This window comes from Heliangelus exortis, chromosome 19, assembly GCF_036169615.1.
Source record: "Heliangelus exortis chromosome 19, bHelExo1.hap1, whole genome shotgun sequence".
In the NCBI taxonomy this organism is placed as follows: Eukaryota; Metazoa; Chordata; class Aves; order Apodiformes; family Trochilidae; genus Heliangelus; species Heliangelus exortis.
In genome coordinates this window covers 11,507,794-11,524,048 of record NC_092440.1, presented here as the reverse complement: position 1 = coordinate 11,524,048, position 16,255 = coordinate 11,507,794, and the positions used below count along the sequence as shown (strand labels likewise).

At 45.3% G+C, this 16,255-nt stretch overlaps 1 protein-coding gene across 6 annotated transcripts in view; it reads right to left on the bottom strand.

The window, feature by feature from the left end:
• SETD1B (SET domain containing 1B, histone lysine methyltransferase) overlaps positions 1–16,255 on the bottom strand; it is a 52,738-nt gene that overhangs the window by 25,742 nt on the left and 10,741 nt on the right. For all 6 annotated transcript variants that reach the window (XR_011729704.1, XR_011729705.1, XR_011729706.1 and 3 more), the window contains one exon: positions 14,747–15,922. Coding sequence is in view for 2 of the 6 variants with exons in the window: in XM_071763216.1 (XP_071619317.1) it covers positions 14,747–15,922 (1,176 nt within the window). In the remaining 4 variants the exon portion in view is untranslated. The remainder of the gene's footprint in view (positions 1–14,746; positions 15,923–16,255) is intronic.

Here is a 16,255-nt window from a genome sequence, read left to right as displayed (position 1 = left end):
GTAAAAGAGAATGAGATGTTTCAAATGTGCCACATCTCCTACAATGCTATCCACAACAAAAAGGAAGCTTGAGGAAGCAGCCAGCCACCTGCAACTCTTCCTCAAAGACACCACTTCAATTGAAAACTTCTTTAAAAAAAAAAATTAAAAAATACAAGGCCATTCAAGTATGGCTCAGGGAATCCCACCATTCACTTTGCTAACACATTGCAATACCCCTTGCTGTCCAAAATCCACATACTGGAGCACAGTGACAGCTTCAGAGAGTTTTGCTTTGTTCATTTTTAGCTGGAGAAGAGCTTGCAGGTTCCACACGTTCTTGGCAAAGCACGTGAAGAAGAGCTGTGCCTCTGAACTGCCCTCTTGGCTTACTGGCAGTGTGTGACACTTGGGCACAGTGACATGGCAGAGGGACTGTGCTAAGCATTCACACCTCGTGGTGTCAGGCGTGAAGGAGGCAGACTCCATACTGTATTTACAATAGACACAATATTTTTATTTTGCTGACTATAATTACAGCTCTCCCTATACTTTGCTGGGTGTTGCAGAAGCAGAGCACAGGAGGGCAGAGCTACCCAAGGTGGTTTGCCACCAGTTTAGCTAGAACAGCAAAAGAAACACAGAGCAGACAGCTGCCTGTGCCTTCCCAAGTGAGCTTTCAGGCCTGTTCAGATAACTCTGCCATCCCCAGCACCTGTGGTGGCTTGGACTGGCCAGCACAACACTGCTGCAGCCTGGATGGATGCTGAAGTCTGTTCCCTGGATGCCCCAGGCTGGTTACTCACATCTCTCTACCTCCTCTGGGCAGCCAAGAGAGCACCCATCCTCCTCCTGCTGCTGTCAGAGCTTGCAATCACAATCACAGCAGCTTTTACTTGGGACAGAGGTACCTCTCAGGAGTATTTGCCCTGTAATAAAATGCCCAGCTCAGGAATAGGCAAATGGAAAAATTAACATATTACAGATCAGTGATTATAAATATCTTCAGCAACATGTATTTCTATCTCGAAAACAGAAGACTGCAATGTTTTTATATAGCTGTGTATTTATACAACACTTTGCAAAGCTAACTGGCAGGCAAAGGTTGCAAATGGAGCAGAGCAGAACAGAGAGCTGGGTGATGGACTCACCACTGTGTCCCACAGAGAGGGGCACCCAAAAAGGCTGCAGTGGAGGAGGGATTTCTCACAGAAGGAAACATGTTACATGGGAGTTTTGGGTTTTTTTATTATTGACTGCTGAAGCATCTCTCACTGCTCAAAAAAGAGAAGTGAAGCTCTGTGAGGTGACCATTTCCTACCTGACACATGCACTGCCTTGGCTCAGCTGCTGTTTTGGTCTGGTACTTGCAGTGCCTCTTGGCACAGCCCTACACCTCTCCACACCTACAGGGCTGCACAACGAGTAAAACAAGTGACAATAATATTCAAGAGCTCACTATAAACAAACAACACTGACACCAGCTTAACTTATGACACTCCTTGGATTTTTTTCTTCTAATGCCAAGAGGGAACTTGAAGTTGATGCCCCAAACCACAGAAGGATAGAGGGAGAATTCCCCAGAAGTCCCTGTTAGTCCCAGAAGAGGGGGACAGGGGTGCAGAAAAGCCACCACAGTTCTTGTTTGTGTCTCGCAATGTGCTGCCTCAGGTGCTGGTGCCTAATTAGAATGTCCTGCACATGGGGAGATGCCCCAAGGAGGGATGGAAGCATGTGAGGAAGGAGCTCACCTGGGCTTTCAGAGCACAGCAGGAAGGGCTCTCAAGAGGGTAAAGCACATGGAGCTAATGCTCACAAAGGGAAAAAGCCTCCTTGCTCATTGCTGGTGTTCTCTGGCACCAGGAACATAAGTAAACTGACCTTTGGCTTAAGGACAATGAGGGAATTGGAAGGCTGCATACCAGCCCATGACTTAATTAAAAATTCTAATGAATTAAGAACATAAAATGAACTACATTACAGAAGTGCCAAAGATCCTCTCTCAGACTTGTGTTAATCTGCAGCATCAGTTTCCTGCAGGTCCTCGGATGATGGCTCAAGCACCTGAGATGGATCTCAACACCTTGGGCAAGAGATGGGAAGCAAATGTGGGATTAGTGGGCTGAGGTAACCAGATCTTCACTGATCCAGAAAAAAGATGACTTGAGAAACTTGGTCCCAAAGGGAGAAAAACTAACCAGCATTCAGAACTTTCAAAAATCCCTTCTCTTGGCAAGAGAGCACCATACTTTATTTTTCAACCCAACTTCCAAGAGCTTCCTAGGATAGCAAGGCTCAGAGCCTTAAATCAACCCACAGGGGAAACAATTGCCAGATTTACTTCAACAGAAAGCCTAAAGAGATGAATTGGCAAAGAGGGCAATAACTTGCCAAGGCATTTGCTCTGTTAATGTTGAGTTCATTGCCTTCCAGAAAAGGGGTGGTTTAATTCAGATCTTTTTCCCTTCACTAAGGGAAAGTTTCACACCATATGATGTAGTTACAGCATTACTGCTGGCAAGATCACTGAAGGGATATTTGGAGAAGCCAAAAGCCCCTGGGCTCCATCATGCACAAGCCTCTCTGGTGTTTTCATTGACAGCTCTGGAAAAGGCACAAGGCAACATCTTTTGAGTCCACATTCATTAACACCAAGCTTAGAAGCTCCCATGTGTAGCTCCATGACTACACAGATCTGGGCCAAGACAAACATGATCATACAACTGGACACATCACAAAACACAGTCCCAGTACAAGACAGGGGGACACTGGCCCCCCACCTGAGCTCAGGAGTCCATGTGTGCCCCAATGTGATGCTTGCCTGGACAGTCACCCATTCTGCATTAGATGAACAAATCCCACCTGGCAGGGTGAATGTGTGCCAATTCAGAGCTGTGTCATGTGGCCATAGTGTTTTTCATCACATATGGAACACCCTAAAATTGGATTTGCCATCTCATGGAACCACGGCCTTTCCCCTCAAGTCTTAAGTGGATCTTAAAGGGAAAAAAAAAAAAAAAAAGGTTTCTTTTTGTGGGGGAGGAAGATGTAGGGAAAAGGAAGGAGGAAAAGAGAGAGGGATATTAGCATTGGGGAGCCATGAAACAAGGCAAGCTCTTCCCATAGCAATGGTTGTTCTGGTTTCCCTATTTTAGATGGGGGAAGGGATAGCTGAAGAGCTATTTGCAGTCTAACTTCAAAGGCTTTAGTCGGCTGGGAAGCTAAGTCATGCATAAAAGGATGGTGGAGTGGCAAGAAAATACCCCCTACAGATAAATTAGTCAGGGAGTGTTCTCTGCTTCTCCCAAAGACTTTCATACAGCCAGACTGGCTTTAGCCAGGTAAAGCCCTTTTCAGACACCAGGTTCAGTGATGCAGAGTCCTGGGAACAAACCAGCCAAATCCAACAGAGGAACTAAACAGTCTCCCTGCAAAAGAGAAAGGTGGCAGTAAGCATGCAATGGGCTTCTCTGTCATTTCCTGCCATCTCAACTGTTACCAGTAAATTTTATTCTAAGGTCTGTCCACACACAAAAGATGCAGAGCTTGAGGCAGAATCTCCCTCTCTGAAGATGCAAATAAAGGCAAGGAATTCAGGAGTTCATTTCCCAACTGATTCCCAAATGTTCTGTTTTGCTCTTCACACTGGCGTGCAGAAATGCACACACATTTCTAGAGAGCAGAAGGTACTTTACAATCACAAGATAAAGGGAACTGACAACATTAGATCAGAGTCCATCTATAAGTTAAAAAAAGTGCAATAACTCTGCACAATAACTGTGCAGAGTACACAGATACCTTACAGTTCAGTGCCAGGAGGGAGCTCGTGCCATCCCCTGAGCTTACCCTCAACCCTCAGGTCAAATGGAGCCACGAATTCAGATCTTGCTTACCAACAGGGAGATAAGAAAGCAGATAAGCTTGGAAAAAAGTCTAGTGTCCCAGCTGATAACAGCCTACTGAAGAACAGGCTGTACACACATTGTATTTGAACAAGTTCTGATCAGCAGAACCAGGCCAGTTTGATATTTTTCCCCTATTATGTATCACTACTATACCCTCAGATTCTGAAATCATCTGGCATTTTCAGTGCTCTCTGCAGTTTCAGACTTAGAAGCAAGAGCAGTTTCATTTGCAAGACCTGGATGTGTGCAACACAACCTGTGCAATGTTGAGCTTCCTCAGAAGGAAGAAATGAAGGAATTGAGGCCTTGAAGGACAAAGGGCAGAAGGAAAAAAAGAATAGATTTTGTTAGATCATTCATCAGTATCATCTTTTAATGCTCTTCTGCTTGCTGCCATCTGCTCTCAGACCCAGGTGCCATTAAGTATATCCTGAGGCAGCAGCTCAACACTTGCCTTCCTTTTCCAGAGGCATCCCAAACGATGAGCCTGGCTCCTCCCTCTGCTATGCAAGAGCTGGAGCTACTCTTGCCCTGAATTTCTAGGGTGCAGTCCTGATCTGTTCCTGCAGCTGGGAAGCAGAGCAGCTCGACTGTTTTTGGCACCTGTAAGAAAACCCAGGGACCTGTAGCACACAGCTTAATGAATTAGCCCACAACAGCCCTTTCCAAACAGGTGCAGCTTTTACCCTCTAAAAAAGTGTGGAATAAGCAAGATAAACTCCTGATTTTTATGTGAACATTTTCTGAACATTTCTGCTGAGATTTCATGAGCCCTCCCTCCACTGCTGGCCTTGGAAGTCACACAAACTTAGCACTACTCTCCTATCCCAGGACCAACTCTGATAAGAAATAAGAAAGCATGACAGAGGGAAAATACTGTTAATGTGATCTTTAGGATCTTGTCTGCAGATCATGACCCTGGGCAACAAGAGGCTCAAGAGACAAAAACTTCTCTCTAAGATGCTGTGGCCAGACTGTGAGCCCTTTGCTGCAGTGATCACAAATGATGACTGACACCCTAATGAGCTTAGCAGGCTCCACTCATTTTCTGAGCATTACAACACAAGTTAACAAGCCCTTCCCAGCAAAGTGCCACAGATGCATTAAAACCCAGCTAGACCACAGCAGATGCTTCACTCCAAGGAGCCTATTTCAAAGCAGCTGAAGGAGCTGAGTAGAGATGTCCTTACTCAAAAGTACAGGCAAGGCCAGCAAGAAACAGCTCCCCTTTGCTAACGTTTTTCTTCTCTTACAGATCTTCTCTCTGGAGGCATCTTCAATTTTTCACCGCTTTATTTCATGCTTAGATTTTCTTTCTCTTGCTGTACTTTAATTTAACCAAGTGGAGTCAAAGAGGACAGACTCAAGCACATCAGCTGAGATACACATTTATGAAAACATTAAAAATCTTCCTCTTTTTCAGACAAAGACTAAAGTGATATCCAGCCAGAAATACCTTCAAGTTGTACCTCTCCAAAACCTGCTCAATAAAGAAAAGGCAACACTTTACCCACACCACTCCTCTTGGGTGATGGAAACATAACCCTTGTGGCTGCCAACTGTTGACTGATCCCCTAACAAAAATAATCTCTGTACAGAACACAACATTTCCCATGGTCTTCTAGAATATACCAAACTTTTGTTATTAGACTATCCCCACTATATGCAAAATAATTTGCATAGCTGCAACTATTCTAAATTACCAAGTGGAAATAGCCCACAGCTTGGCTGCATTCACACTGCCACTTGTGCAGGCATAAAATATGAAAAAAAGAGAGAAGAGGTGAAGTATGCTGATTTGCCCACCTGTCTCCTAATTAGCAAGCAGGGGGTTTAAAACAAACACATGGAAACACTTTTCACCTAGAGCAAAATTCAGCTGTGCACCTCACTGCCACAGGATACAGCAAAGACTCAGAAGTGCAGATGGCTTTAAAAAAGGATTAGATGTGGAAGACAGGCCTACCAGCAACTCCAGGAACAAGATCACATCCTAATCCACCGGTCATGAATAGCAGAGGGACATCCTCTTGCAGCAAAGCCACCATCAAGCTCGACCACTGAGGTCCTGCTCAAGAGGAAGGGTTGCAGGCACCCAGGCAGAAGACCCGTGCTCTGCTCCTTGGACTCACCAGCCCAGCCCTTAGGTTCCTTCAGGCCTCCTCATATTGGTGACACTTACTCACTTGATTTTAAAAGCTTTGCTAAAATGATCAAGATGATTTACTGGATGTGATACTAAGTTTGTGCCTCACTAGAACTGAGTTACACGGGAATATGCCTCAAGTTTGCAAAGCCATCTGCTGTTACCACATTTCTGATGTAATGTGGGAGATACATCCCACCTGATATTGTATTAACAAGCAAATAAATTCAATGAGATTCCCTTGTCAAAACACATCCTTTTGCACACATTTCCACGGCACATACTCATATGGTAGATTGCCCTTTTTTTTTTTACTGTAATTTAAATAATATTATGCAGTACTAAAGATTTTCATATTTTGCAAGTACTATTTTTTGCTGGACAATAGCAAAATGCTTGTAGCACCACGATAACAGTTGCTCACATTTATCTGCATACTTCAAAGACAGTATTTCAATTATCTGCACTGGAAATTCTCAGCCACATCTGCTGACCAAAATGCCCCGTTTGGCAACTGCTTAGCAACAAGGACTGGATTGGGAAACTGTCCTCAGAGCTGTGTGCCCACATTAAACCAGCTCCTGCTTCCACCAAGTAACACTGCTATCACCTGAAACATATATATATATATATGTTTTGTTTTGAATGGGACACACAAGGCACCAGAAATAACAAGCTCCTCTGGGAGAAGAAAAACCTGGAAAGAAGCCGCCTACTTCAGCAACCCCTCCCCGGGCTGCAGAGGGAATGGCTCCTCAACATGTGCAAGGCATGTTAATCCTGCACAGCAGGGAGGAGGACACACCACTTGGATATAAACATAAAACTGTACAGCTCATGGTGAAACACAGCTCTGCTTGGAAAAAATCTGGAAGCAGCTCTCACACCACACCACCCACAAAAGCAGCAGACATCCGATTCCTTGGTCAGGCCAGCAAAGGGCTGTGTCAAACCCAGCAACAACAAAACCCAGTCCTTCCCCCACGTCACCCAACCTGTAACACCATCCTCTGCCCTCTTCTTCCTATAGCTCCACACCACTGGACTCATCAATAGAGGGAATCTGGCCAGTGATAAGTGTCATGACATCTCACCTTGAATGCTTGAAGGTACAGGCAAGGAAGAGAGATGGGAAGGACTGGACCCTGGTAAACCCATCTCTGCTTCTCTCCTTCTGCTCCTCACCATTCTCAGAGACATTTTCCTAATGACCTCCCTGACTTACTGCCCAATATGGAGAGAGAGATGAAGCAAAACACAGGTGAGTGCACAGCTATCAACTCCACAGAAATACAGACTCCACAAACCACACACGTCCAGAGCAGCCAGCAAATCCAAATGCCAGTAGAAAGAGCCTAAGTTGAAACACCCAAGTCTCAACAAGTGAAAATTGGAAGTTCTGCATCTGGCCCTTCTGCAACCAAGCCTCCAAACCACAAGAACTGCTGCCAGCTTTGAGTTCAAGCAGCAGTTTTGCTTCCTCCCCACACCGTGCCTGCACCATGTTCGTGGTGCCTTCTATGCAAAGGGCGATTGCTGAAGCCCAAGCCACCAACAACTTCCTCTACTCAAACTGCTCCTCAAGCAACACTTCTGCAGTGCCCAGAGGAGTGAACCTATTCCAACCTGGGAAGAAATTAGAAACCCCAACTTGCCATCTTGTTATTTTACATGCATCTTAACCTCATTGTGCCTCTCTGCACTGCTGGAAACTGGTGAAAGCAGCCACTGGCTTTATTTTAGCCCTAAGCAAATAAAAAAGATTTTAAAACTTTTTTTTTTTTTTTTTAAATATGTTATTTTTAGGGGCTGAGGAATTTTAGCAACCTTTTCCTCATGATGAGTGGGCATTTCCAAAAGCAAGCATTGCACTTTCATAATAAATCCTGAGCCAGCAGTAATGTGTCTGAGTCAAAGGAGCCCTCCTTGGCAGGTACGTGATGTGCAGAGTTAACCACTCACAAGTTTCATTTTGAGTTCTGCCCCATCTTCACAAGGTACAAACAAGTACCCTAAACTGAAAATTAAAATTAATAGAAGGGGCTGGCAAAGTCATGGGACTCAAAACCGATGCATACAAAAAAAAAAAACCCCAAAATGTTCTACTGATGGACTGCATCTATTTAGAGAACTCCAGGAAAGGCAACAGCCAGCAGAGATTTGAATAAGCACTCGTCTGTTCACTGCTCTGTGTCAGACACAGACACATATAGAACACAGTGGCTGCTCCTTCAAAATCAGACCCAGAAATTATTGCTGTTCTGGTGGCTGCCAGCACAATATGTTAACAGCAATTATTTTCTCAGTATTTCTACTGATTACCTAACACACTGGCACATTTTCTCAGTGTCACTGTGTGTTGCAACACATGCTGCCATCCAGTAACTTGCCTGCATTCCCCCTTGGTCACTTTTCAAAACCACCAGATACAAAATGAAACCAGAATGATAATGGGCTGGAGAAACTGTGAGGAGAATGTGTCACTTCAATATGAGGCTTCACAGGCTGCATTTGTGATGTCTGAACATTCAATATTGGCACTGCAAAAACCTGAGTGTTGAAAAGAATAGGAAGAACCCTGTAAACAGCAACAGGGAGATGCCAAGGGCTTTCTAACTGTAAATGGTCTGCAGGCTTGCAAATACTATTCCACCAGAAGCTATATGTTAATGTTAAACATTGTAATTTTGTAATTTGGATTCAAGTGTCCAGTGCAGCAGAGCACCTATAGATTAAATAAACACAAAATAAGCAGTGCTCTACCTGTTAACAAACAATTATACAGACCCAGTTCACCAGGAACTGAAAATTTACAGGAAGTCACTGGTGGCAAAAGAGACAACAAGCTGAGCTTGTGGCAAGAGTATAACCTGCAACAGTGATTTATAAAAAGGGATGGCAATGTCATTTCTATTAGGTATGCAAAATGGAAAAGCCTCAAAGTTTTGGCCTGGTGTGAAGAGAGTGAAAGAACAACTCAACCTCCCAACCACAGCCTGCTTTCTATTTTTTACTCTGTAGCATTTCACCATTTGTAGCTCTGTTATCAAAAAGAAATATGTTCTTTCATTCTACTGGATGTTGTTAGGCATGCAAACACCCCAAACCATTAACAGTCAAGTATTTCTCTTTTTTTTTTTATTCCCTACCATGAGCCTTCCCCACCTAGGACGGGTGTGCTTCACCAGGAACACCAAGAGAATCCTATCCAATTCTGTGCTAAAAAAGTGACTGTAAAAACTCACACTGGGCTTGATACCTCTTGCTGCTTCCTATATTGAACACATTTAGCTGGTCAAACCCTCTGCTCAGCCTTGTGAGCACTCCAAGAACCAAACTGGAGCCAAACACAAAGTCAAAAATCAAATACAATTCAGAAAACATGAACAGACTTCTTTACTTCACAAAAAAATTTGTAGAAGCAGCAGTATGCCATGTGATAAATGAATCAGATGTACAAGGAAGCAGTCCCTGCCTGTGGTCTTCCAGTATCAGCTCTGGAAAAAAAGAAAAAACATAACAATACCCTGCATTTCCACTGCTTCAGGAGCCAGGATTCCTTGGCATGGTTTATGGGAACTGACCCTCAGCTCTGAGAATCCCCAGAAGGATGCAGGGCTGCAGCCCTATCCCAGTGTGCTCCCTCCTCTGCACAGATCTCCAAGGTCCAGGGCAGTGTCATATTTAAATCACCTCTGGAGGGATTTGTGTGCTGCCTTTCTTTTCTGAACAAGCTTAAACTCTGTAAGATCCCCTGAAGTCCCTGTGGCCTCTCACTGCTGTTGCACCTGGGTCAGGGAGGGCAGAACCGAACCCACAGTTTAAGCAGCTCACTCTCATTTTAATTTCACAGGTTTAGGATTGCTGGTGTAATTCACATGTAAAACCACAGCAGTCATCCACATCTTTGCTGCCTGGGCATTGGCTGGCGGCATCACTGGAAATTCATGGTCATAACATATACCTATTTTTTGAGTTTCCATTAGGAACCGGTTCTGTCAGGCATGATCACATTTGCAAGAGCTCAGGAGGCAGGAAAATTTGAAAAAGTGTTTATGAGACTGGGCATAAATCACAGCTCTCGGGTTTTTCTCCCTTTGTCAATTAAAAAACTACATTCAGAGCAACCATTCCCCATATCTGCTCCCCCCATCTCCCTCCAGAAATGATGAATCTCTAGTTATAAATTGGATCCCAGGTGTACCCATATATATTATACATACATAACAGCTACTTATGGGCATAAGGGCTCTTACACAGTTACTCTGGAAACCAAGGTATCAAATTTCCTTGCTCTTAAGGCTCTACCTTCTCTGCCTTAACGTGCAGTTACCCTGAATAAATCACTTTCTGCACTCCCCAGCCCATAGCAGAATGTGTCTGGGATGATCTTTAGGAGGGTCCATCTAACCCATTGTCAACATTCCAAGAACACAAGGATTCCTCTGACCCTACACAACCCTCAGATGGGAGTGGGGTACAGGAGAAGAAAGCATCCTTCTGCAGGCAGAGACCAACACACCCCTGTACAGCACAGCTCCAAGGGGCAACAATTGCAGGTACTGCTGGCAAAGAAAGCCCTGGCAGTTCTCCTCCCTGCCTGGACATCACTGGGGCACTGCTTTCTCTCTCAGCTGCTCATGACAGCTAAAGGTTCAACTTGGCTCTGTAGGAAAGGGGAATCATCCACCAGCTACTGAAACACGGCCTGGTCTGGCTGGGGATGCAGAGGTGTGGAGCAGCACAAGACACCCTGCAGTGCCTTGAGGAGAATGTCACTGCATCCTGCTAAGGCTCTGGAGGGACAATGTGACACTTTAATATCAATTTCTTCCAGTTCTGGCCACAATCAGAGAAGAACCCATAGACACTTCAATGCAAAGTGCAAATTCAGCCCAGATGTAACCTCAGGGACTTCAGCAGAGCTCACTATAGAGCTGAGCCTGACCCACCTCATCTATGTGTAAGCACAGCTCAGAAATGCTCCCTGGGTCACAAACTGCCAGAGGATCCACTGCACACACACATCTTGTCACGGGGATGTCAATGCTGTCCTGTAAGAGACACCTCAGCATCCAGCACAGCATTGGAAACTTTCACAACAGCTGAGTAAGACACTGAATGTGCTGCTGAGAGCAGTTGCTTTGGGGGTCTCCAGTGCTCCAGTCACTGTGTGACTTCCAGTTTGCTTCCCAAACTATTTGCTAAAATTCACAGCAAGCAGCAGAACAGTTCTTGCCTCATTCTTGTTTCAGGATCTTAATTTTTATGATTATCTTTGGCATTTTTAAGGCACTCCCCCCTCCCACCACAGTACCAGGTGCTTAGCCAAACTACCAAAAAGACAGTAGTGAGGTGATCCATTAATTAGAATTATTTTTCATTGTAAATCAGGAAAAATACCCCTGTCAATCATCCTGTTACACACTGGCTATGCACACACACTAATATGTTCAAAAGATGAAACACAAAAGGCATCATCAATACACAACCAAGTGACCTGTTGTAAAGCTGCTGCCCTCCCCAGCACACACAGGCAGGGCCTCTTCCTGTAACAAGCCAAGCAAAACCAAGACCTGGCTCAAATGGGATGTCAAAACTTCAAACTGTACTTACTTAGCCTCTGCACTTCTAAAACAGTAAAGATCCTGTAAAAAAGAAATTATTGCAATTCTTTCCTTGTTATCTCTCAGGAACATCGGAAGGAAAGTTTGTACATTGCTACCCTCAATTTTTTTCCTAGAATAACAACACAGCTCAGCTGTTTTCTTTCCTTGCCATCTTCTAGTTTCTTGGAAAAGCCTTCTCTGCCTTGTCTCTTGGCTGGCAGGTTGTGCTGTTTGTCAAGGATCTCTTTTCTCCTCTTACCTTGTACTGTCCACGTCCTGCTCTGTTCCATCTCTCAGCACTCATCCCTTGGCTAAGCTTAGCAGGACTTTCTCTGCAGACCATAATCACTGCCCTGAGATTAGCTGGAGTTGGGTGTTGCAGACAGATGGACACAGCCCTTCCTCTCCCACTCCCAAACTCCCTGCCAAGCTCTGGCTTAGGAGAATGATACCGGATCTTGAAATCAAACTCTGGGGTCTTGCATGATACATCAGAGCAGTCTCTGGGGCTTGGCTGTACCTCCTTTACTTGTGGCAAGCCTGGGGTGGTTAACTTCCCTGAAAATTAGACAGCACTTCACCTATAAAACAAATGTTACCACATTCTCTATCGTGGACAAAAATCATCCTTGTTTTCATAGGAAACAGGAGTAGGTCCTTGAAAAGCACCCACTGTCTCAGGAAAAACTTCCCTGCAACTTACGATCCTTATGAATCCTAAATTTTTCCCAGCTAGAGCACCCACCCAGGGAGAGCTGGCCCAGGGCTGCTCCAACCCTTGGAAAGCCAAATATGAAGTAAATAAGTTCAGACTCTCTGCCTGTTACTGCTTCCTTGTGATATTTAACAAGGTCTCCCCATGCTACTGTATCATTTCTGCTGTGTACCCCACACCACAGAGTCACTAGAAATATTCAGGTCTGCCTGCCCTCTGTTTTGCAGGAGGATTGTCTGAAGGACTGGAAGTTGAATAGTGGGATCACAATAGGCTGAAGCCGGAGGTTCAGCTTTCCAGCCCTTAGACAGACTCAATGCCTCTCTCTAACTCAGTTGGAAAGCTGCAGCTCAAATTTCAGCCTATGTGAAGTCACTGTTAGCTCTGTTCCTTCAGCAGAAGAGAGAGAAGCCAGGAGAGCCTTTTTCTAAAGCAAAAAACTGTGGGGGGATAAGGGTGGGGGAAGGAAGCAAAAACACATGGAGATCGTTTTTAGTGCATCAGAAGGAGCAATGAAAGGCACAGGCAACTTTTCAAACATGCCAGAACAGTTTAGTGTGATTTGTAACCAAGAGGAGGGCTGACTAAACAGCTCCAACAACAAACATCAAACTTTTCTGGGGGGCAGGAGACAATTAAGGCAGCAGTGACCTGCACGGAGACCCTGTCACCATCTTTCTGACTTCTGCAGAGGATCCAGGCATTTCTATCGTTTTGTACCACAGAACCATTGATGTGAACTTCTGACACCAGCATCTCATTAAGGGGAGACAAAGACTTAACATGGGCTTCAACGTCAGCACACTGCTGCCCCATATCACAACCTACAAATATAACATCCCAGCCAGTCCCCTCAACACTGATCTCAGCTACAGAGAGTGCCTGACCCCACATACCACGCTGGCATTCATCCATCTTCCTAAACATGCTCAGAATTGGCTGCAATTCACTTGCACCAGAGAAAGGACAGCAGGTACAAGCCCAGAATGGCAACGAGAAGAGGGACGTCTTCATAATTTTTTCAGACAAACTACAAGTATCCCCTCTTCAACCGCCAGACAGAGCTCAAGGAATCAAAACTTCATTCCTAATTAATACATCATCAGGTCGCACCCGCCAAGGACTTGCCTCCCAAGAGGGGAGCCTAGGCCAGCCGAGTTGATGAATGAGACCTCAAGCAGCTGAATTGTTTCAAAGGCTAAACTGGCAACTTCAAGGACAATCAGGTTTGGAAAGGGTTGTAGAAAAAACAAAATATCCAGTACTGTTACATTTTTTTCCCTGAGACCTGCACTATGTCACTGCTGCAGCTTTTCCTCCAGTGAAGCCCTCAGCAAAGCCTGCACCTCCAGCAGCAGCTCCCCCTCTCCTGAAACAAAGCCACTTCCAGGCCTAAACCCTGGACCACTGCAGACCACTGGAGGGAAATCCACACTGTCAGCTCAACCCCAGCAAACTTTCCTGAGAAAATTAAATTGATCTGCCACACTTGGGACATTTACAAAAGCTGGCTGAAGTCCCCTTACTGCTGAATTCTTGCACACCAGGGAAAGCAGTTTAATTTGCTTGCACAAGTATTACAAACACTGAGGAGAAAGGGTCTGGCATTTGTAAACATTATTTTGACGGTTCCTTGACACAGCAGAGCAGGACTGACACATCCACTGCAGGGATACTCACATTTATTGCCACAGACCTCCCAAAGAGACAGGACATGCAACATCATTTCTCTGTCTGCTGGCACCGCTCTATCCAATTCCTCTCCTGCTGCCCCTTGAGCAACAAATACCCCAGCAGAGGCAGCAAGCTCGGCTTCATTATTGAAGAGCCAGTGGAGCACATACTCTACAAGCCAAATACATTCCCCTTACAACAGGGCAAAGTGAGTATTAAAACCCAGCAACCATCTCCTGTTCAAACCAGATGGCATAAATAGCTGGAGAGCTATCAAACCAAGTGTACACTCAATACATCAGTGTAACATGAAAGCCCCATCCAGCAAGTGTGTGCATACACCCCCCACATACACACTCAGGGACCAAAGCAATGGCAAAAAAGTGCTTGATTAACTTCTCCAGTGGCTTAAGTGTCTGTCGACACTCAGGACATCCACACAGCATAAGCACTGGCCAAACTTCCGTGGTTTGTGCAGTCCTTGAGCTCTCCTGAAGCTATAAATTGCAGCAGGCTGCTATTATAAACAAGGAAAGCTGGACACTGGCAATTTAATTAAGACCATCACTTTGTATCTCGTTTCCAGCCCGCTTGAGTAAAAGAAAAAGCCACCAGAAACTCTACGTTCTAATGACACCAAAAGAAAAAAGCAACTCCCTGCCCTGCCCGGCGCCGGGGGTACACACAAAGCTTTGTAACTCAGTTCCGACTCACTTACCTCGTCCATTTTTTCTGAAGTTGGAGTCTGGTCACCAGGCACCATTTCTTTAGCCTCCAAGGTCTCAATTTTGGAGGTCCGGCTCAGCTGATCAATGGGAGTCATGCTGGCCTCTGATGTCCCCCTGGAATTCTGACTCAGAGAAGCTGTCCCAGGGATGGGCTCGTCGTCATCAGAGTCAGGTAACGGTGTTGGACTGATGTCCTCCAAGCCTGTGCTGGAAGGGCGTGAGGAAGGAGTCTGACCTCTGTAACCAGGCTGAGAGTTTGAACCGTACATTGGGATGGGAGAGAGCTGGGAAGAAGAAGAGGAGATAGGGCTACCTTCCATTCGGACCTCGTTATCCGAGTCGTGCTCGTTAAGAAAGGGTAACTTTGTTCTTTGCTCTTTTAAGAGCATCTCAATCCTTGAGTCTAAACTGTTATGCTGCATTTCAGACTCCATGGTGGGGGTGCCAGGGGTCTCACTTCTCTCTGGGGTCTGAGAGAAGGATGCTGTGCTCGGTTCAGGAGCAGAGTTCGAATCAGGCAAGGGAGGAGGCTCCTCCTGTTTCTCCTTCACTGGGACAAAATCAATGTTGGTGGCAGCACTGCTTTCCACGACCATCTCAGCGGGAGGAGGTGCGGGTCTTCGGTACTCCGTTTCCCTAGAAGTCTGGGGAAACTGCTGCTCATCAGACTGGGGAAAAACAGCTGGTGCTTGGTAGGGAGAGAAGGCAGATTTGTAGCTTGAAGAACTAGAGTGGCTCAGGGGAGGAGTGATTGAGAACTGGACTGGCTCTTGCTGATGGGATTTGAAGGTACTGAACTGATGCTCCGTCCCTCGGTAAGCACCGGCTGAGTTATGAACATAGTGATGTCCTGGGCGACGGTTGTAAGCATCTGTAAATTTTGTGTCATGTCTCCTGGATTTGTACCCACTGTCCTGTCCAAAATGGTACACGGGTGTTGTCTGACGACTTGAATAGGTGGAATCCTGGGAAAACGGCGTCCCTAACCGTGGGGTGTGAGGTGTTCCTTGGGACTGAGGGGTAAATTGGCTGTAGGAGTTTGGGGTGTCTTGCCGACAGCTGGAATAGGCTGTGTCATGGGAAAAGGGTGTGCTGCTGTTGGGGGTAACAGATGATCCAGCAGAGGAAAGGTTGCTGTCTTTCAAACGCTTCAGGGAATCTGTCAGCTATAAAAACAGAAGAGAGAAAAGCACCTAAACACAACCTTTTCCAAAAATAGTTGTTGAATCTGTTTGGTTTTCAGGGGATTGAGTTATCCAGGAGTTTGCACTAACTGCCATGGTAAAAAAAAAAAAAAAAAATGCAACAGAAAAAGCTTACAGCATCCCTGAAAACACAAACCATTATTCATCATCAACAGTTCTCTTTGATTTAAAAGAAAAGCACAAGTAAAGAGAAACTTCTCTAATAAGAGGAAGAAGAAAGCAGATACAACAGTGAACCTTAAAAGCTATCCCCAGGAGCATCAGGTGAGCAGGGGATTTGCACAATACTTTTAG